Consider the following 21,246-nt stretch of genomic DNA (forward strand, 5'->3'; position numbering starts at 1 on the left):
GTTATTAGCGTAACTAGGGTTGGTTATAACATAATCAAAATCTTTTTCATCTGGTTAAATTTCAAACGAATTATAATAGTTTCTGAAAATCGATTTTTAAAATATGGAATACGGATTCCCGTAATCACGTCCATACGGGGCATGGATCATGGATCTGCAGAGAGGTAGGTTAGTAATTTCATAATAAAGTACATGTTATAAATTCAATTCAAGTTCACTAATAACTTTCCCTCTGTTACCCTTTTTTTAGCCTTGTCCTCACCCTCTTTCTGGGTTTCACCTTCTTTCTTCTTGAGTTGCAGGACAATTGAAGATGTAAGAATTTTTTCTTTTCTGTGGCGAGAACTCAGAATGGGTGTGAAGAACCTGTGGGATATCTTGGAATCGTGCAAAAAGAAACTCCCCCTTCACCATCTCCAGTAAGTGTTCAGTGAACTGTTCAAAAATTTCCCTTTTCCCCTCTTCTTTTTTGCATTATCTTATTTTAATGGGAGCAGGAACAAGCGGGTCTGTGTTGATCTCTCCTGTTGGATGGTCCAACTTCAAAATATCAATAAATCTTACGTTGCTGCTACGGACAAGTTTTATCTCATTTCTCTCTTTCACCGGCTCAAAGCCCTTATTGCCTTCAATTGTAGCCTGATTTTCGTTACAGGTACACTTTTCCTCCCCTTAATTTGTTTTCTAATTCTGCTTCTTAGTTTTGTGATGGTGGGTGGCTGTTTCTTTCTGTTCTTACTTGTAGAAGATCAGATTTTGGGAGTATTATGTGGGCTTTACTCTTTTTACATGTAGAATACTGGGTTTCGTTTTGCATAATTTCGATAAATTTATGTTATTTGTTTTATTTTAATAGCTGTTAAATCAAAAGGTTGATTTCCTAAGTAGAAAGCCAAAGGTTAGGGGCCGCTGGGTGGTGTGTGGAAAGAGTCTGGGGCTGCCAGCATGAAGATGTTGGTTTGAATCTCAGATGCCAAAAGTTACAAGGGAACTCCAGCCCACGCCTCAGTGCGCCCATTTATTGCTCTTAAACCTAAAGGTTTATGCCCTTGAAGTTTGTGATTCTTCCTTTCTTGATAAAATACTGACATCTGATGGTTTAACACCAGGTTTTTTTTTTTTTTTCTGTAAAAAATACCAGTGAAAGTTGGCATTGATTTGATTGTGTATTATTTTATCTTGGATGGGTGAAAGTTGTACCAAGATTTTTGTTGTCCAACATAAGTGGGTGATAGTATTTTGAAATAGTTGGTGTTTATGTCTTTAAATTTGGGTTGTCTGCTTGTTTCTATCAATATATCAAGCTGTCAAACACATGGGACTTGGTTACACAATGGAAAATAGCATGAGAAAAATTATGTATGTGACTATGTTCCAGATGCTATGCTTTCCTTGAATCTGGAATGCTACTGATATGGTTTATACAATTTGTAATCTGGGCCATTGAGGGAAAAAGTTGCACCTGTTGTGCTCAATTTCCTCTTATTTAATTGGATCTATCTGAAAGAAATCCTTGGCCAGCACTATGTCTGTTTTTTGTTTGGTTCACCATATCTTTTTGAGTATATAAAGTATACCCACTATGTCCCGCTGAATGCCTGAGCTTAGGTTTCACAATGGAGTTGGGAAATCTGAAGGAATATATGATTGGTATTTGTGGAATGAAAGATCTTGTAGCTAGTTGGCAAAGGTGCTTGCTGCAAAAGATGTGTGATGGGATAAGGAGTGATTATTCTTACTTATTGTGTATGGATGCAACTCAGTCGTGAGACTGCATATCCAGATCTGCAGGGACAATCTATGTTAAACACTCAATTCTGTAGTAATTGATGGCTTGATTCCTGCTTTCAAATTTTACGTTATTTGTGTTAGCAGTAGAATAATTTTGGTATTTTCCTTTAATCCTTGGTTATTTCGGCAACTGTTATGGTTTTCAACTTTTTGTATTTTCTATCAATACCAAATTGTGTGGACGGGTAGGCCCCCAAGTCCCCTACTCACATGTCAAGTTTCTGCCCAAATAGAGCTACAAGTGCCAAATAAAGCTCTAAAAATCCAAGCCTATGGGAAAGACATAGTAGTGCTCAAAGTACCATAGGCATCATGGAAATACATGGGGATGCAAGCCAATACAGGGGGGAGTATATGGTTGAATTTGTCTGAAATTTAACAAGTGACCCATTCAGCCATCCTATGTATATCCAGCAGTTGGAATTGCCACATCAGTTTGCAATCTGGCAGATTTATGTGTGCCACTAAGATAAGCTAATCTATGCTGGATGGTGAAGTGGCAATTTCCCCGTATACACATAAATACGGATATCGTCTATCTTTGGCTTATTGTTTTGTATGTCAACTTTTTCTGCATCTACTACACTTATTTTATTTCCTCGTTCTGAATGATGACATTGTAAATGTATTGAGTAACCTTTTCATTTAAATAGATGGATCGATTCCCTCCCTCAAGCTTTCTACTTATAAACGACGATTGGGGTCAGTTACTGAGGTAGGACCCTTTTTTCCTCTATTATCATCTATCATCATTCTTTTCTCCCTCCTATTAACTTTGTGTCGATCTTTCAAGGGAATGATGCTAATATCGTTTTTATGATTCATGTCCTAAACAGGTTACTAGCGAGGAGACAAATGCATCTTCACTTCGTAGAAATATGGGATCTGTGTTTTCGTGTATGATAAAAGATGCAAAATTCCTTGGCATGGCACTTGGGATCCCGTGTTTGGATGGGTAACTTCAACTACTGTCAGAATTTCCATTCCTTTTTCTGCTTCATTTTGTGGCCTGTTCATTTATTTGCCTTTCACCTTTAAGACTCCTACGAGGTGAGGATCTTGTGCATAAATGGAAATTTTGACTGTATTCTCTATCTTGATATTTCTGGATAATTTTGTTTCTCTCCACTTAAATGTGAGTTTCTATATTCAGGCTTGAAGAAGCTGAAGCACAGTGTGCATTATTGAACTCAGAATCATTATGTGTAAGTAGAAATTCCTATAAGTTATATTTGGGTTATTATACACCACAAATCCATAATTGGTCATATTATCATACCAGGATGGATGTTTCACTGCAGATTCAGATGTCTTCCTTTTTGGTGCAAGGACGGTATATAGAGATATTTGTTTGGGTAAGTGCATCTTGGACTTCTTTGACGTGCTGCTTTACTTGTACGAAATTCTAGCATTTGGATGTTTTCAAATTAATTTTTTTCATGTACTGATGAACACTGTTTGGTGTTCAATTAGGGGAAGGTGGTTATGTAGTCTGTTATGAAATGGCAGACATTGAGAAGAAACTTGGATTTGGAAGGAACTCATTGGTAAGTTTTGTGCGTATCTCACTATTACGTGTTGATGGTGAACATCCTTCTCTTTCTCTTTCAAGTTTAGTTTCAATTTACTATACTCTTAAAGTAACCTAATAAAGTAAATCTCATACTCCTACCTCCTATCCCTAGTTTATGCCCGTTAAAGTGGCCTATTACAAGGAAAAACCCATTGAACTAAAGGCCGATCAGGGTTTTAAGCTTATTGTATCAGTCAGTGGGTATCGATATGATACTTATTTTTCAAAAAAAAATTATATCAACCAATATAGGACTGATACAGTTCAATACGATCCGATACAAGGTTAAATACATCTTTAAACCTGCAAAACAAAAACCATGAGTAAGATACGAAACTGAGAACAACCTTGGAAACTTGTTTGTCTCTTCGATATGAGTTGGATGAAATCATCAACATAAAAAACAACTCTAATATACACCACAACCCCAAACCCAACCTAGGGTTTTCGGACATCAATGGTCTATAGGATTCTAAAGTTCTAGGTGATAATGAACCGGAGTAACATCCACACACGACATAAGTGCAAGCAAGAGTTAACTAAACTAATATTAAAATTCAAAGTTCAAAATCTATTTCAACTTTCAAACTTAAAGTAATGTTGAATTAAATTACGTCTTCAAAGTCAAACAAAGTCTACATCATATAAAAATAAAAAATCATTGTCTTCTTCTAATCCATAAGCAATGTCCTCCTGTTAATCAGCAATAGGTTCAACATTTATGTCCTTTCCACAATAGTCCTCACCAACGTCATCTATAAGTTATGGGAGTAAGTCTTTAGGAAGAAAATTAGTAAGTAGAATCACCATGCTAAACAAGTTTGAAATCACGACATATAACCAATACCAGGAAAGACATCTAGTATAATATATAAAAAAATTTCAAATAAAATAAACCACAAACAAACGTACAACACATACGTACATTGCTACATTTACATCGCCACATAAATAAAGTAAACAACGAATCGACAATATCATCCATTGATCGCCAATGAGTCACAGTACCACATTACCTTCGCCGAATATATAGGAACTCATAGGAGCTAGCTAGTGTCCAACCTCCTAAAGACCAAGTTTTACCGTCCGAAGGTAAAGTAACAATTGGTAGATCCTGCCGAGGGTAAGTTGCGTCATCTAGTATCCGCAGTTTCACTAAGGAAAAGTTCAGTGAACCAATCATCACCTCAACATTATAACGTTAATGTTGAAAAGGCGAGACAACAACAATAAAGTCATCCAAAACAAAAACACATAAATACAACCAAGTTCGGAATTCAAGTGTGATAAATATCCTTATTCCACCCTAGTTGATCTCTATATGAACATGAAACTTCATATTTTTTTTTTCCAAAAATCATCATAACAACTATAAATAACAAAGCAATGACTAAAGAAGTCTCACATCTCTCCTTAATCAATGCCGGTAATGTAAAGCACCATTACCGCAACAAACACCCCATCTCATACATGAAATTAGTAAATTTAAGTAAACCAAAATTAAAAAGAAATACATGCACAGACAAGATCTCATGTGGTATAACAATCATGTAATTCACATAATACACTACTCCGTGCAATCATAATCACAATTTAACACATGATTTAGTAACTAACATCATGTAATCAATGCTCGATTTGAAAAATTCTGCTATGTACGCATAATGCAAATTATGGAACAAAATTCAATTCGTTCATGATTCTCATGTACATAACATTAGACTTGCAAAATTAGATTTTTTTTATGACAAAACACCATGAAATCCAAGGTTTAGAATAGATTTAGTGTTCATAAAATTTTGTTTTGGATAATACTTACAAACATAAGCAAGTTAGGGTAGAGGTTCCACTCACCTTAGCTTCAATTGGATGCTACAATAGGGGAATTGAAAATTCTGGATTTTTGGAACTTTGTTGGAGCAGCCCAATCTCTCTTTCAATGCTTCAATTTGATCACTAATGGAGGAGAAAGGCCATATATGTAGCCTCCTTCGATCCCCCTTCTTCTCTTTCTTCCCCACGATCATTTTTTTTATTTCTTTTTTGCTTTTGCTTAAATAGAGGGTGAGAGATAAGAGAGCCACATTTATTTTTTTTGCTTCTCTCTCCCCTCCCTACTTTATCTCCAACTCTCTCTTTCTTCCTCTCTTCGTGTCAAAATCGATCTCCAACTCTTTCTTTTTCAAATTCCTTACTTTTTGCTCAAGGCTGTCCAAATTTTAGAAGGAAGGTCCACGATTTTATTAGGGAAGCCTTCTTTTGTTAATCATTAATTAGCAACAATTAGTTAGTTAAGTCTTGTTTTATTAGAATTAATTTAGGAAACCTCCAACAGTAGGGATCTTGTAAGATTTGTGTTTTACTCTCTCCTCTTTGTCATAATAAAATATCACAACTGAAGTGACAAATACTTCCCCCACGATTTAGCTAAGGTGAATGTTAGTTCGGTGTTATCTACTTTGTTAGTTAATTGTACATGTGGATAATATGTATATATATATATATATATATTCTTAATTAAATAAGTCAATATTAGGGTTGATATTAAAATCAGAAGATTAAAAATAAAAGTCAAATTATGGTCCAGTGGTAAAATGGTAAATTAGGGTTCAGGGGAAAAATGGTTATTCATAGGGGAAAAACCTAAAGTTATTCTACAGTGTAGTTACATCTAATGGATGATTTTAGCATTTACCAAGTACTGATACACCCTCAATGGTTCGGTATCCCCACTTTTAAGTCACCATGGCCCTACAATAGTCAAAAAACAAAAATACCCCAGAATCAGACATCAACGGTCTACAGGATCTTTAAGTTCTAGGCGATAATGAACAGGAGTAACATCCACACACAGCATAAGTGCAAGCAAGAGTTGACTAAACTAAAGTAATATATAAATTCAAAGTTCAACTATATATTTTAACTCTCAAACTTAAAGCAATGTTGAATTAAATTACGTCTTCAAAGTCTAAAAACAAAGTCTACATCATCTAAAATTTAAAATCATTGTCTTGACTCGGGTATTTTATCTTTTGACCATTATAGGGTCAGAGTTTACTTAAAGTGGGGATACCAAACCATTGAGGGTGCATCAGTATTTGACAAGTGCTAAAAATCATCCATTAGATGTAACTACATTGTAGAATAAGATTAGGGTTTTTGCCCTATGAATTACCATTTTGCCCCTGAACCTTGATTTACCATTTTGCCACTTGACCATAAATTGACTTTTCTTTTTAATCTTCTGATTTTAATATCAACCCTAATATTGACTTATTTAATTAAGAATAAGCTATATATGTATATATACACATATTATCCATATGTACAATTAACCAAGGTTCAAAATTTTGTTTCGTTTCAGTGGGTTTAGAAATTGAAATTTTATTTCGTATCGGCGAAATTTTGGCCGAAATGGTGTTTTTTTTTTTTTAAAATTTCGGTTGACTGTTTCGGTGGTCAAACGGCTATATTTTTACATGAAACTTGGTGGGTAACTTATTTTAATATTAATAAATATGCTTAGAACATAAAAATATAAAAATATTAAGACATGACATTGTTTTAGAGTTGCACCTTTGTTTGGCAGCAACCGTCAAACAGTTCTGAAAGTTTACTTGGTTTTGGAGAAAGAACTTTACCTTTCCTAAGCTTTGAATGTGTAGATCTTGTAGGAGTCCAATGGAAGTCAACATGTGTGATGCTGTGACTAATTAGAGGCTTATTGGAGTGTTTTTCCTTCAAAAAATGCAAATGGAACCGAAACCACTAAGACAGGCGAGACAGTCGAAATTTTGACCGAGATATGTGATTAATAACACATGGAATGTACCGAGACAGGCGAGATACCGAAACGATACTGAAATTTTGCCAAAATACCGAAATTTTGTACAAATGTTATTTCGGGCCTTATTTCGTTTCGAAAAAAAAAAAATTGAAATTCCGAAATTTCAGCGAGATTTCGAATCATGCAATTAACTAACAAAGTGGATAACACCTAAATAACCTTCACCTTAACTAAATCGTGGGGTTGGTATTTGTCACTTCAATTGTGATATTTTATTATGACAAGGAAGAAAGTGAAAAACACAAATCTTACAAGATCCCTATTGTTGGAGGTTTCTTAAATTAACTCTAACAAAACAAGACCTAACTAACAACTTTAACTAACTAATTGTTGCTAATTATTGATTAACAAAAGAAGGCTTCCCTAATAAAATCGTGGATCTTCCTTTTCAAATTTGGACAGCCTTGAGCATAAACTAAGGGATTTGAAAATGGAAAAAGAGAGAGATGGAGATCAATTGTGACTAGAAGAGAGAGTTGGAGATAAAGTAGTAAAAGGAGGGATAGAATTGGAGATAAAATAGGAAGGGGAGAGAGAAACAAAAAATGTGGCTCTTTTGTCTCTCACCCTCTATTTAAATAAATAAAACAAAACAAAGTTGAAATGGAAGCTTGGCATTGTGATTATAAGAGACAGAGAGAGAGTTGGAGATAAAGTAGGGATGGGAGAGAAGCAAAAAAACGTGGCTCTTTTGTCTCTCACCCTCTATTTAAGTAAAAGCAAAAAGGAATAAAAAAAAGGGATCGTGGGGAAGAAGGGGGATCGAAGGAGGCTACATATATGGCTTTTCTCCTCCATTTGTGATCAAATTGAAGCATTGAAAGAGAGATTGAGCTGCTCCAACAAAGTTCTAAAAATTCAGAATTTTCAATTCCCCTATTGTAGCATCCAATTGAGGCTAAGTGAGTGGAACCTCTACCCTAACTTGCTTATTTTTATAAGTATTATCCAAAACAGAATTTTATGAACACTAAATCTATTCTAAACCTTAGATTTCATGGTGTTTTGTCATAAAAAAAAATCTGATTTTGCAAGCCTAATGTTATGTGCATGAGAGAATGATGAACGAATTGAATTTTGTTTTATGATTTGCATTGTGCGTACATGGCAGAATTTTTCAAATCGAGCATTGATTACATGATGTTAGTTACTAAATCATGTGTTAAATTGTGATTATGATTGTACGGAGTAGTGTATTATGTGAATTACATGATTGTTATACCACATGAGGTTTTGTCTGTGCATGTATTTCTTTTTAAATTTGGTTTACTTAAATTTACTAATTAAATGTATGAGATGGGTTGTTTGTTGTGGTAATGGTGCTTGACATTACCGACCTTAATTGAGGAGGGTTGTAAGAATTCTTTGGTCATTGCTTTGTTATTTATAGTGGTTGTTTTGATGATTTTTGAAAGAAAAAAAGATGAAGTTGATTTCATGTTTATATAGAGACCGACTATGGTGGAATGAGGGTATTGATCACATTTGAATTCCGAACTTGGTTGTATTTATATGTATTTTTGTTTTGGATGACTTTATTGTTGTTATCTCGCCTTTTCAACATTAACGTTATAATGTTAAGGTGATGATTGGTTCATTGAACTTTTCCTTAGTGGAACTACGGATACTAGATGACGCAAACTACCCTCGACAGGATTTACCAATTGTTACTTTACCGTTGGACAATTTGGTTTTTACGAGGTTAGACACTAGATAGCTTCTACGAGTTTCTGTATGTTGAGTGGAGGCAATGTGGTATTGTGATGCATTGGCCATTCATGGATGATATTGTCGATTCATTGTTTACTTTCTTTTGAGTTATCATGTATACTTATGTGGCGATGTAAATGTAGCAATGTAAGTATGTGTGGTTTGTTTGTTGTTTATTTTCTTTGAATTTTTTTTAATATATTATACTATATATGTCTTTCCTGGTATTGGTTGTATGATCGTGACTTCAAACTTGTTTAGCATGGTGGTTATACTTGCTAATGTTTTAGACTTAATTTAATTCAACATTTTTTTAAGTTTGAAAGTTGAAATACTAAGCTATGCATGTCTTTCCTCACCACTTCTCCTAAAGGTCATTTTAAGTCTGCCCCTGTCTCTTTTCGTTCCCTCATTCTAAATCAAATTAGTCCTCCGTATTGGAGGGCTCCGGAGCATCCAAAGGTCTTAGTTTAACATGGTTAGGCCACCTTAAACGACTTTCTCATAACTTCTCATACATCGGAGTTATTCCCAAACCAGTTCTAAAATGATCATTCCTTACTTTGTCTTTTCTAGTTTTGCCATTCATCCATCTCAACATCCTCATCTGCACTACACTGAGTTTATTTATATGATGCTTTTCAATTGCTTAATATTCTGCACCATATATCATAACCAGTCGTATGACCATCCAATAAAATTTTCCTTTAAGTTTTAAAGGAATATGTCGATCACACAACACTCCTGACACACCTCTCTGTTTCATTTATCCTATTTTAATTCTTAATGAAACATCATCCTCTATATCATCTTCTTTATTTGAGCCAAAATACCTAAAATAATGATTTTGCGGAACCTCCCTCTTATCAATTTTCACCACCTTATTAGCCATCTTAATATAACTAAAGTTACACACCATATACTCCGTCTTCGTTATACTTATCTTAAACTTTTTGATAGTGGCATTGTAGTAGATAAAGATTTAAAGAAAGATGTAATAGATGTTAAAAGATAGGGAGAGAGGATTATATCCATCAAGATTGTGTTGGAGAAAAAAGTCAATATAATTAATGCTTATGCACCTCAAGTAGGATTGGATGAAGGTAGTAAGTTAAAATTTTAGGAACACGTGAATGGATTAGTGCAAGGTTTTAGTCAAGGAGAAAAGATTATTATGGGGGATTATCCAAATGGACATATTGGGAACGATTGTAGAGGCTATGAAGGTGTACATGAAGGATATGGTTTTGGAGAGAGGAACGAGGAGGAGATCTTGGTTTTAAATTTTGTTGTGTCTTATAATTTATCCACTATATACATTTACTTTAAAGATTTAGTTACCTTTGAAAGTGTGAATTGTAGTAGCCAAATAGATTTCTTCGTAACTAAAAGGTCCGATAGATTGTTATGTAAGGTGTAAGGTTATACCAAAGGAGAGCTTAACCACACAAAATAGATTAGTGGTCATGGATATGCACCTCACTATCCAAAATCGTAAGAAAGATGATCTTATTTTCCCTAGGATAAGGTGGTGGAGCTTAAAAGGAGATATTTTGATTCATTTACTAATTAAGTGGTCAAACAAAGAAAGTGGGATTTTGAGGGAGACATTGATACGATGTAGTACAAGATGACTAATTGTATTAAGAAAGTTGTTGAAGATGTCCTAGGCAAATAAAAGAGAAACTGTTATTCTTTTAGGGAGATTTGGTGGTAGGATGATGAGGTTCAGGCAATCATTAAGATTAAGAAATCTAGTTTAAAGACATGGCAAAAAACTAAGGATGTAGAGGATTGACAAAGGAATAAATTTGTTAAAAAAAAAAAAAAAAATGAAGCTAAGAAGATGGTGGGAAAAGTAAAGGCAAAGAAATAACGATCTTTAAAAAACCTGAGCACAAAGGAAGAGGAAACTTCTATCTATTAGAAAACTAAAATGAGGAAAAGGAAGAGTAGAGATCTTAACAATGTTAGATGTATTAAAAAAAAGATGATAAAGTACTAATAAGGGATGAGGACATTAAGGAGAGATGGAAAGAATATTTATGCAGCCTACTAAGTGAAGACACTTTGAGTAATAATGTCCCGGAAGATTGGATTACTCGTCAAGATATTATATGTTGTAGATATATATATATATATATAGAAATTTAGGGTGTATGAAGTAAAATAAGTTTTAAGGAGGATGAAACTGGGGAAGGCACAAAGCCTAGATGAGGTCTTAATATAAGTGTGGAAGAGCTTGGGAATATGTGATTTATCTTGGTTAACCAAGTTGTTTCATAAGATTATGAGTACAATGAAAATGCTAGATGAATGGAGGAGAAGCATTGTAGTTCAAACTTACAAGGATATTCAGAGTTACAATAACTGTAGAGGTATAAAACTAATGACCCATACTATGAAATTATGGGAGAGGGTTATTGAAACCCACCTGAGACAGGAAACTACTATTTTGGAGAACTAGTTTGGTTTTATGCTAGGAAGATCCATGATAGAAGCTATTTATTTAAGAGACTCATGGAAAGATTTAGAGATTGCAAGGAGGATCTCCATATGGTCTTTATTGACCAAGAAATATCTTATGACATGGTCCTTAGAGAGTTAATTTGCAAGTACTAGAGAAGAGAAGTGTCTTATGTAAATGTTTGGGCATAATTAAAGATACGTTTGATAGTGTGGTGATTAGTTAAGAATTGTAGGGAGGGGGCAAGGTAGTGAATTCCCAACTACAATTGATTACATCAAAGATCACCTTTAAGTCCTTATTTATTTGCACTTATCATGGATGATTTAACTATGGACATTGAAGATGAGGTTCCTTGGTATATATTTTTTGTTGATGATATCATATTGGTGGTGTAGACACCGAATTTTGTCACACCCCGGCAATGATGACAATATGAAGAGTTACATGTTGGATATTTTAGACTTGGAGAATTTTCAAACTTAGAAAATGACCATTTTTCTTATAAACTTTCAAGAGAAAATGTTTTCAAAAATTAGAATTTGATGTTGTGGATTATTGTTGTTTGTCCTCTCAAGTCGGACATTACACTTTGATGCGAGAACTATGCCAATCGACGCTCGATTCTCTCTTTCATTATATGATCCGGGTCCTTACTTTATGCATATTTTCGTAAAGGTTTCCGATCGAGACTACAATCGTGTCTCACATCATTGGATAGTGCTTGGACTGAGCTTTCTAACGACATATTACACGTTGAATTCCGACAAACGGTTTGAAAGATATGACCTCTGAAAGTTGACTCCAAAGTTCGGTATCAGATTCCATTCCGAGCAACCAAAGGGTGCCACATGGCGCCCAAACCCCTTTGTCCAAAAGCAAGCCTTTTTGGACAATTCTCTCTAGTTTTTTAGTCCCACATCGGAAATATGAGATAATTGTCCCAAGTCCCAAGGCTATAAGAATAGCCTTTCCTCTCTTCCAAGAGGGGGAGGAGAAAAATTTGAGAGAAAGAATATGGCCCCATGAAGGTTTTTGCTAATTCTTTCTCTCTAAATAAAGAATCCCTCCAAGTATAAAATTTTGAATGTGTAATCCTTCCTTGAGCCGGGAGACCTAGTCCAGTTCGGTTCAATTTCGGGCTTGAAGCACAAGGGTTATCTCCCCTTGTTTCTTGATTAAAGCTAGGTTAAGGTATTTATTTTTTTCTTCTTTTTTCCAATAGCGATTTAGAATTAGTTTAATTTAATAGATTAGTTTCTAATTCATTAATAATTGATTTATTTAGATTAATTATGTTTAATTAGTTTCAGTTTGGTTCAATACGGTTAATTAGATGTGAATTGATTTATTCCGGTCCAATTAAAGGTATTTAGGTTTAATTGATTTTTTTAGATTAATTAGGCTTAATTGGTTTTTTTTAACATGCTTACTTAATAGATTTGATCTGGTTTAATTTTTTTTAAATTGTTTTTTGTTCTTTTAATCTAGACCCTTAGATTAGGATCTCAGCCCTTACCTAATCCCACTTTTTTTTTTTTTCTTCTTCTTCCTCTCTTCCATCTCTCTTCTCCAGCCGCACCCTAATAACTCCTCCTCCTTCTTCTTCCTCCAAAATCTGCAGTGACCGAACCCTGCAACTCACTTCTTTTTCTTCCCCATCTTCTATTCTTTGTAGGAACCTAACCGCCACCGCCGCCGCCGCCGCCATCACACTCTTTATGACCGACGAACCCTGTGTCTTTCTCTAACCCATTTCTTGGTGAAACTCCGACTGCCGCAGCACCACCAGCTCCATCGATGCCTTCGGCAGCAGTAGCGGTAGCTCCGGCGAGACTCCATCTTCTTTAGTCGAAGGTGCAATGGTGCCGAGGCTGCTACTGTCCTCTCAATCCCCTTCTTATCCTTCTCCTCTTCCTTTCCCTGTGGCTGAGACGTATCTCCTCTCTCTGTCTCGATTGGATTTTGGGGGGATTGTTGGAACTCAGTGAGGCATGGCGATCGAACGTTTGCTTCTCTTTTGTTATCGGTCTCGTCACTTAGTTTCTGAGGCCGTCTTGGTTTTTGATTTCGGTTTCTCTTCATTCTTTTTAGATCGGTGATTGTTTCTCTGCAGATCTGTAAAGCTTTAATGGAGTTGTTGATAGTTTTTTAGCTGCTTTCGGCCTTCGGGTCTCCACAACTACTACTAATTCGAATTCCCCTCCACTCTCGTTGTCCCCAGAGAACGGATCCCCTTCTTCTGAGTCTGATTTTCCATCTTCACCGATGACTCTGAAGTACAATGATCTCCCTGTGTCTTCTGAAGAAAGAGTACCCGATTGATCCATCTCTACCTGATATCAAGAACAGCATCTACGCAACAGATGAGTTCCGCATGTTCTCGTTCAAGGTTAGATCTTGTTCCCGGGCCTACTCCCATGACTAGACCGAGTGCCCCTTTGTTCATCCTCGTGAGAACGCTCGCTGGAGAAACCCTCACTGGCTGAATCTCTAACTTTTCCCAGCACCATATTACCTTTAATTCCATCATCGGGTAATCCTCAATACCTTTCTTCCTATTAGTTTTCATCCGGGGCATCATCGTCCTCGTGGATCCAAGCTTTCTTTTTGGGGTCAAATTTAGTCTTAGGTGGTGGAGTTTGTCATGTTATATCTTTAGTTTCTTTTTCTTTCTTTGTGTTCTGTTTCTTTGTTTTTATTTCATTTATGTAATTCAGAGTTCAGATTTGTAATTTATATCCCCAACCCCAGCCCATTTTGTTTTCTGTTACGGTGTGGTATTTTCCTTATTCCTTTTTTTTCCCTCCCATGATGTAGTTTAGGACGTAGACTAGTATGGGCGTGGTTGGCCCCTCAAACCGGCCCGTAGCATTAGGATGTATTTGGGGAATGGGTTTGTGTTATAATTTCTTATTTTTTTTTAGGGTTTTTCATCCTCTTTCTCTAAATGCAATAAAAAATCAGATCTTGTTTAAAATAGTGCAATTAGTATACTTGTATTCCAATTCATCTAGCTTTCCCTTCTTTTAGCTTGTTTAGCTTCCTTTAATCATTTCATTTAGCTTCTTTGATTAGTTTAATTACTTAAGCTCATATATCATTTTTTACTAGTGTTTTTCTTTATCGTAATTAGTTGTTTTAATTATTTAATGGGTTCAATTAATATAACGTTTAGACTCTAACGTAATGTAGGTATAGCATGAAATAATCATTAGACATATTTAATTTAGAAGATAATTAGCATTGCATTTATTTAGTTAAAAGATTCTCTTCTCATTAGCTTAACTAGGGTTTTGAAAAATGTTTAACTCATCTTAGGTTAGCTTAAGGTAAACATAATTAGTGCAATTGGATTTCATAATTAATTTAATTAAACTTTAGGCTTAGTTTAATCCCCCTATACTAGATTAGGAAGATTAGTAAAAATGCATTCATTTAATGTAATTAATCCACTTCATTTTTTTATAAATTAATTAGGTCTCATTTAATTTATAAATCTTTTTACCAATTAGATTAAGTAGGATTGCAATAATTTATTTCACAAATTACTAGGGATTAGGATTAATCATTTTAATTAATTCAATTTAGGATTTCATAAATTCATTGATCATCCATCTAGGTTAGGTTCAATTAATCGAGTTAGTTCAATTTAGGGTTTCACAAATTGCTCAACTAAATATAGGTTTAGGCTTATTTCATTAGCTTAATCTAAAACTCATAATATATCAATTAAATCATTTAGGTTTTTTTTTTTGAATTTTAATTAACATAATCATTTCATTATTTGCATCATAACCTAGCTAGCATAATTTAGACACTTGGTTTAAGGTTTTCACATGTCATGTTTAGATACCTAGTTTAGGGTTTTCAGTGACCTAAATTTAAGACTAGTTAGTAGGATACAAACAAACTTTGGTCAAACAAAAAGAGACCGGCCTTAGGGTCGGGTAAATTGGGTGCCTAACACCTTCCCAGTCTGTCACTTGACACTTGTCTAGAATCTTGGTGCAAACCAGCCTTATCCATCAGAGTCATTAGTCTCTCTCCCTTGATTGGGGGAGACATTTATGGGTCCTAGACCCTTTCTAGGTGGCGACTCCTTTTTACTCATAACGTGTATCCCCCTTTGGCTTTTGATGACCAGGGGATACTATCTCATCTCATTAAGTTCGAACCCCAGCGTGTGTACACGCGCTACGCGCCGTATCGCGATTCAGGCGGAGGTCCATGATACCTACAGGTGGATGAGAGAAAAGTAGGGATTAAAGCCAAACTGGAGTATGGAGACCAACCTCTAACACTTTTAGTTCCCCGTATACCAAAGTTTAAAGTCGTCTAACTCCTTATCCTGTTTACCCTTCCATCTAGTCTATTGAATATAGGCTATGTTAATCCTTCTCGTAACGTCTATCAATTCTAGACTCTTACTTGTTAAAAAACGAATGTTCCAAAATGCTAATCTAATCCTACACTTTTGGACTGGCTTCTTTACTCACACTCGTCTATGATGAGGGAACCCTTGCTTACTTGTCACACAGCATTTGGGCGCCAACATTTCCTGCCTCTTATAGCGGACGCCTTAACTAACCTTTGCTCACTTTTCATTACACCCGAATCATAGTGTAGCACGTCCCTTATTCTGGTGGGAATGCCTTAGCATAACATTGATAATATAAAATTGTAGAATCCATCTAAATTGTTTTGGCTAGGGTAATATTTATAGAACCTAACCCAAGGCTTATTTCCACTAAAATAACCTACTTTTGCTGATTTATCCGCATCAATTCTATTAACAATGCTTCCAAATATGGTTTTGGCTCAAGTTGGAAGTCCATAAGAAGGCTTTTGGAGTGGGATGTCAACAGAAAACTACATTCTGGCTTTAAGTTGTTGCAGGGAAGAAGTCTCACTCTATAATATTTCCCCTTTGTTAGATGAATTGCTACAAAGCTTTCAAGGCATGGACAAGATTTCATTAGTGATTCGTTTATTCTAGGAAGGAGTATTTGTTAGATGTTAAAACTGCTGCATTTGAATTGCATATTTGTGATGTTGTGTATCTCTTAGGTTTCTAACATTTTCTGGATTCTGAATTCTGATACTGCAATTTTACAGAAATTTACTTTGTTAATTAAACGGTATTCTTTTGAAGCCAATTATAGTTTTTACTTGTACATTTGCCCATGCTCTTCAGATTAGGTTTCTTTCTCGTCTAACATGTAGTTTGTGATCTTCAGATTGCTCTGGCTCTTCTCCTCGGTAGTGACTACTCTCCGGGAGTCCGTGGCTTTGGTCTGGTGCGTAGGAAAGAATTGGTTACTTGCCGTTTTAGTTTATAAAGTCTAGATAGTAAAGTTGCTCCAGTGAAGTGAATAGTTTTGTGGTCTCCCTCTCTTTGTATTTACTTGTTAGTTGCTTATATGAACTTAAATTGTTTTTCCGAAGTCGAACTTCTGGTTCACACTGTTCTCAGTTTTGCACGCAAAAACTGTCTTGGGTAGGAAAAGAATTGGATACTTGCCTTTTTAGTCTCTGCGGGCTAATTAGTGAAGTGGATCCTACTAAATGGATAGTTTTGTAGTTTCCTTTTGCTGTTGCTTATATACATTTCAATTATTTTTGCAAAGTCCTATCAGTTAAAGCATGTTGCAGAGTAGAAAACTTCATGCTTTTCACCTTCTTATTGAAGTTCTATGGATGAATTTTATTTGTTTCCTATTTTGTTTCTTATTATGCATTTCCTCCAACTATAGGAGACAGCATGCGAGGTTGTTAAATTAATTGGGGATGGTGTCATTCTTCAACGTATTACATCAGAGGGGTTGGCATTTGCAAGGAAGAAAGAACCTAAGAAACGGGGTCAAATTCTTAATGGCGATGCAAACAAAGAGAACAATCCGTTTCATAAACTGAGTATTAATGGTAAGCCAAAAGAGAAGGAAGAAGGGGAAAGAAAAAGTAAAATGGAAACCTTCTAATGACTCTTGTTTGATAAAATCTGCATTTATCTAGTTTAATATTAACTTTTTTTTAGATACCTGGGTTATATAGGTTGTAGATCAAACCTTTTAATGATTCTTGTCAAACTGAATATTTGTCAATTTCCTGGAAGGAAGTAATAATGTTTTTGCTGTCAGGTTATGCAACTTATGCTAGCCCATTACAGTTGCGGCATGAACAAGTTATTTGAAGATCTTGAGGTTTTGCTAATATCTCTTACAGATTTAAATATTGTTTTTACAACCAGGGAATTGATGGATTTTTCATGTTTCCCTACCTCGGGATTATTTCAACTGGCCTCACTTGAAGTTTTGCTAATATCTGTTTCTGTACAGATTAATGCTTAATATTGATTTTACAACCAGGGAATTGATGGATTTCTACTATTATCCATAATATATCCTAGGTCTTAAATTGCACACATGTAAATGCAGGTGCTCCAATTGGTGTTCTATACCCTTCAGCCTAAGCATCTTAAGTTCTTAACTAGACAATCCTAAACATACAAAAAATCCTACACAAGTAATCCTTAATTTGATCAATATGGGATTGACGGATAAGATATCCTAATTCAATTCTATTGTCCTCTCAATATCGTGTGTAAAAGCTCTCATTATTAATGGTAGTATGTTATTGTTCTACGGAGGTAAACAAGAGTTGGGGGGGGGGGTTGAAAATCTAGCTTTCTGTACATTCATCATCTGATTCTAACTTCCTGAAAATTTTAAGTGAGTAAAAATAACACTTTGCAATGTATGGTTGGTGATTTATATAGGAAGTGAGCCAAATCCACAAGACAAACAGTGTCTACAAGTAATCAATGCATACTTGAAGCCAAAATGTCACTCTCCAGACTCAGAAGCTGTGCATAGGTACAGTTTCATACATCCAATGTGTGCAAGTTCAAGTTGGAACCTCATTTTTGAAGATAACAAAAGGTTGAAAATGTAGAGCGTGTTTTTATCTGATCATTCTAGTTGGATTTCTCTTCTCATAGTTATCAATATTTGATTTATTTACCTATTGTTGACTATATTCTTTATGAGTGACATGGTTTTGTTTTTTGCTGGGTTGTGGATCTGCAAGTTTTTTACTTCACTTAGGAGTTAAGATGCAGGGTTCATCAAGTTCAAACCTGTCACTTATTTAACTTGCCTATTCATAAAGAACAAAACATGAGTAAAACAATCATCTTAATTTTGTAGGGTGCTTTTTCAACATCCATTTCGACGGAATGAACTTCAGCAGATGTGTGCTGAGTTTTTTGGTTGGGCATCTGAGAAAACAGGTTTTCCATTCCCCTTGTATACTTCTATCAAATATTTTTTAGATGCCCAGTGTACTTGCACATGCCTGCATATGGAATATGATGTGGATACATGGACTGCTACCTAGGAGCATTATTTTTATAATGTTCCATGTAATGGAATCTTCTTTGGCCATTCCTCTTTGTGGTGTTAACTATCTCAATGATGTAGCCATCCAATCCTATGAGCTGGCTCTTAGAGTGGTCATATTCTTCAGATTTTCTGCACAACATTGTTATGCTTCCGTTAGTATGAACTGATTGTAGATATTGGGTGGCAGTTGAATTTGTTCCCCCTATTGTTGGATGCTTAGATTGATGTGAAAGTATGGAGTTTCTAAAGTGTGGAAAAATTTGAAATATTTCTTCATGACTGCATATTTATTCTGATGCATAGAGATTACAGAGGAATGCCTTTTTTTTTGTTGCATTCTTCGGCTTATTTATATGTGTTTTAATGCCCAGATGAGTACATCCTCCCAAAGATTGCTGAGAGAAATTTACGGCGGTTTATTAACTTGCGTAAAACTTCATCAGAAGTAGGACTTCAGCTACCACTGTATGAGGTATTCTCTTGTAACTGCTTGTTCCTAATTTTCTTGTATGGACCTTGGTTTAAAGTTCTATTCAATTTTTCTTGTTCCATATCTTTGGATGACTTGATACACAATAGTAGCTATCTAATGCATCTGATATTCTGATTGCCATAGATGTGTTACTTATAGTTTTCTTTCCCAATTTCTTGCCAGAAGGGGAACTCTGAGTTTTTGCAAGTTCCATAGTCCAAGTCTTTAATCCTTGATATACTCAACTTTTTCTGTTTTCAGTTGCCAGTTACATGTCCCATTTCTGCAATTATCAAGAGCAGAAAAGTGCAGGGTAGAGAATGTTTTGAGGTTGCCTGGGAAGAAATGGAAGGACTGAAAACTTCCACAGTCCCCGCTGATCTCGTTGAAAGGTATGGTAGTTCGAAGTTCTATTTCTCCCCAGATTTAGAACGTCCATTCTTTTTCCTCTAAAAATATATGAAATAAAGAAAGCGCCATAACCCAGTGCTGGTCCCGCCTATGCGGGGTCCTGGGTTGGATGGATTTGGGGTTAGTCCTAACTTTTGGCATTTTTGCACAAAGTGGCTGCCCTCAAGACCTGAACCTAGGCATTTGCCCTGGTAACCCGAACTTTTTACAACATTGATAAACTTTTTAAAACAGAACATAAATTCCAATGCCAATCCATTTACTATGTTTACATATTTCATTGTTTTGCTTATATTTGGGATAAGGATATTTATAATCATTTCCCTCTACCCTCCAATGGAAAATTCTTTCATGCTTCAATCTTGCACATTTGGTTCTAGGATTTTCTGTAGTTATTTATTTTAGTCCCTTAAAGAATTGAGAATTTTGGATGTTTGTATCTCCAGTGCGTGTCCCGAGAAGATAATGGAATTTGAAGTTAGGAAAGCTGAAGCGAAGAAACCGAAACGGACTGCAAGGTCAAAGAAATCAGAAAGCAGTGCTGCTATGTCTGAAGTGAATCAGAGGCTGCATGATCTGTTGGTTGACGTGGAAGCACAAAGCAATGCGATTAGTAGTGTAACCCTTCACCACCCAGTTGGTCCTAGAAGTGCTGAATCTGCTGTCATTAATCCTTATCCAGATGTCACGGCTTCTAAAGTAGTGAAAAGTCAACAGATCATTGGTCGACAGATTGATGTTATTGACTTAAGTGAGTCAGAGACCGAAGCATCACCTGAACATGCCAGGAAGGCAAGAGAGTTGAGATTATTTATAGCCAGTATTAAGGATGATGCCTCTTAAATGATCCATGAAGGGAATTGAAAAGAGTAAAAAGAAATGTATATATATAACATTCAGGCTCATCAATCTGAAGTAATGGTATTTCTGTCTCATAACCGGACTAAATGTTTCATCGTAATCGATGTCGGGTTTTTTATTATTATCTTGTGCAACGAATCTGGCCTTGTAAATTTCAATTGTTCCATCAGACATAAGTTTGATTTTGTAGACCCGATTGAGCTGACGAGAATGCCATGAGGAGGGATAACATAAGAGATCAACCAAGTGTTATTTGATAGCAAACATTGTAATTTGCAGTCATTATTATGTTATGATCAAAAGTAGCCATTAACATGCAAGTACACATGTATAATGACAATATTACCCTCATTGAAAAAAAGGTATCATGCCAACAAATTATTTAGCATCAGTAAGAAAATCCTTTTAAAGAAAAAGAAAACCTTAATCACTCTCAACCCCATGAATGGGTTGAGAAAACCTTGATTTCTTACTTAGACCAGTTGATTAGTTAGATTGTGCGGTCTATCAGGATGGATAGTCGACCAGTTGTTGCGCCCCCATTGCTAGCTCCTGAAATCGTTCCTGACTCAGTTTGAACGCGGGATCTCCTTGGGATGTACATTTTGAGACTCAAATGAACTTCTCAATAGGAGATGTGATTGCGTAAACATTTGATTCAAGAAAGACAAATAATATCAAAGCAAAATTTAGAAAAATGGATTGCGAATT

At 35.4% G+C, this 21,246-nt stretch overlaps 1 protein-coding gene across 2 annotated transcripts; it reads left to right on the forward strand.

Moving 5' to 3' along the window:
* The first annotated feature begins 246 nt into the window (after window positions 1-246).
* LOC122082873 (single-strand DNA endonuclease 1) lies at window positions 247-20,724 on the forward strand. Of its 2 annotated transcripts, none has more exons than XM_042650680.1 (14): window positions 247-419; window positions 498-655; window positions 2,445-2,506; window positions 2,628-2,746; window positions 2,945-2,996; window positions 3,074-3,146; window positions 3,265-3,338; window positions 16,629-16,688; window positions 17,145-17,313; window positions 18,167-18,329; window positions 18,597-18,679; window positions 19,163-19,263; window positions 19,525-19,655; window positions 20,121-20,724. In XM_042650680.1, exons 1-14 carry the CDS (start codon window positions 352-354, stop codon window positions 20,515-20,517), a joined length of 1,710 nt encoding a protein of 569 aa, XP_042506614.1. In that variant the 5' UTR covers window positions 247-351; the 3' UTR covers window positions 20,518-20,724. The 2 variants fall into 2 exon arrangements, with proteins under 2 accessions (XP_042506614.1, XP_042506615.1); XM_042650681.1 differs by having other exon boundaries at window positions 18,167-18,263.
* Window positions 20,725-21,246: the final 522 nt, after the last annotated feature.

This window comes from Macadamia integrifolia, chromosome 6 (assembly GCF_013358625.1).
Source record: "Macadamia integrifolia cultivar HAES 741 chromosome 6, SCU_Mint_v3, whole genome shotgun sequence".
Lineage (NCBI taxonomy): Eukaryota > Viridiplantae > Streptophyta > Magnoliopsida > Proteales > Proteaceae > Macadamia > Macadamia integrifolia.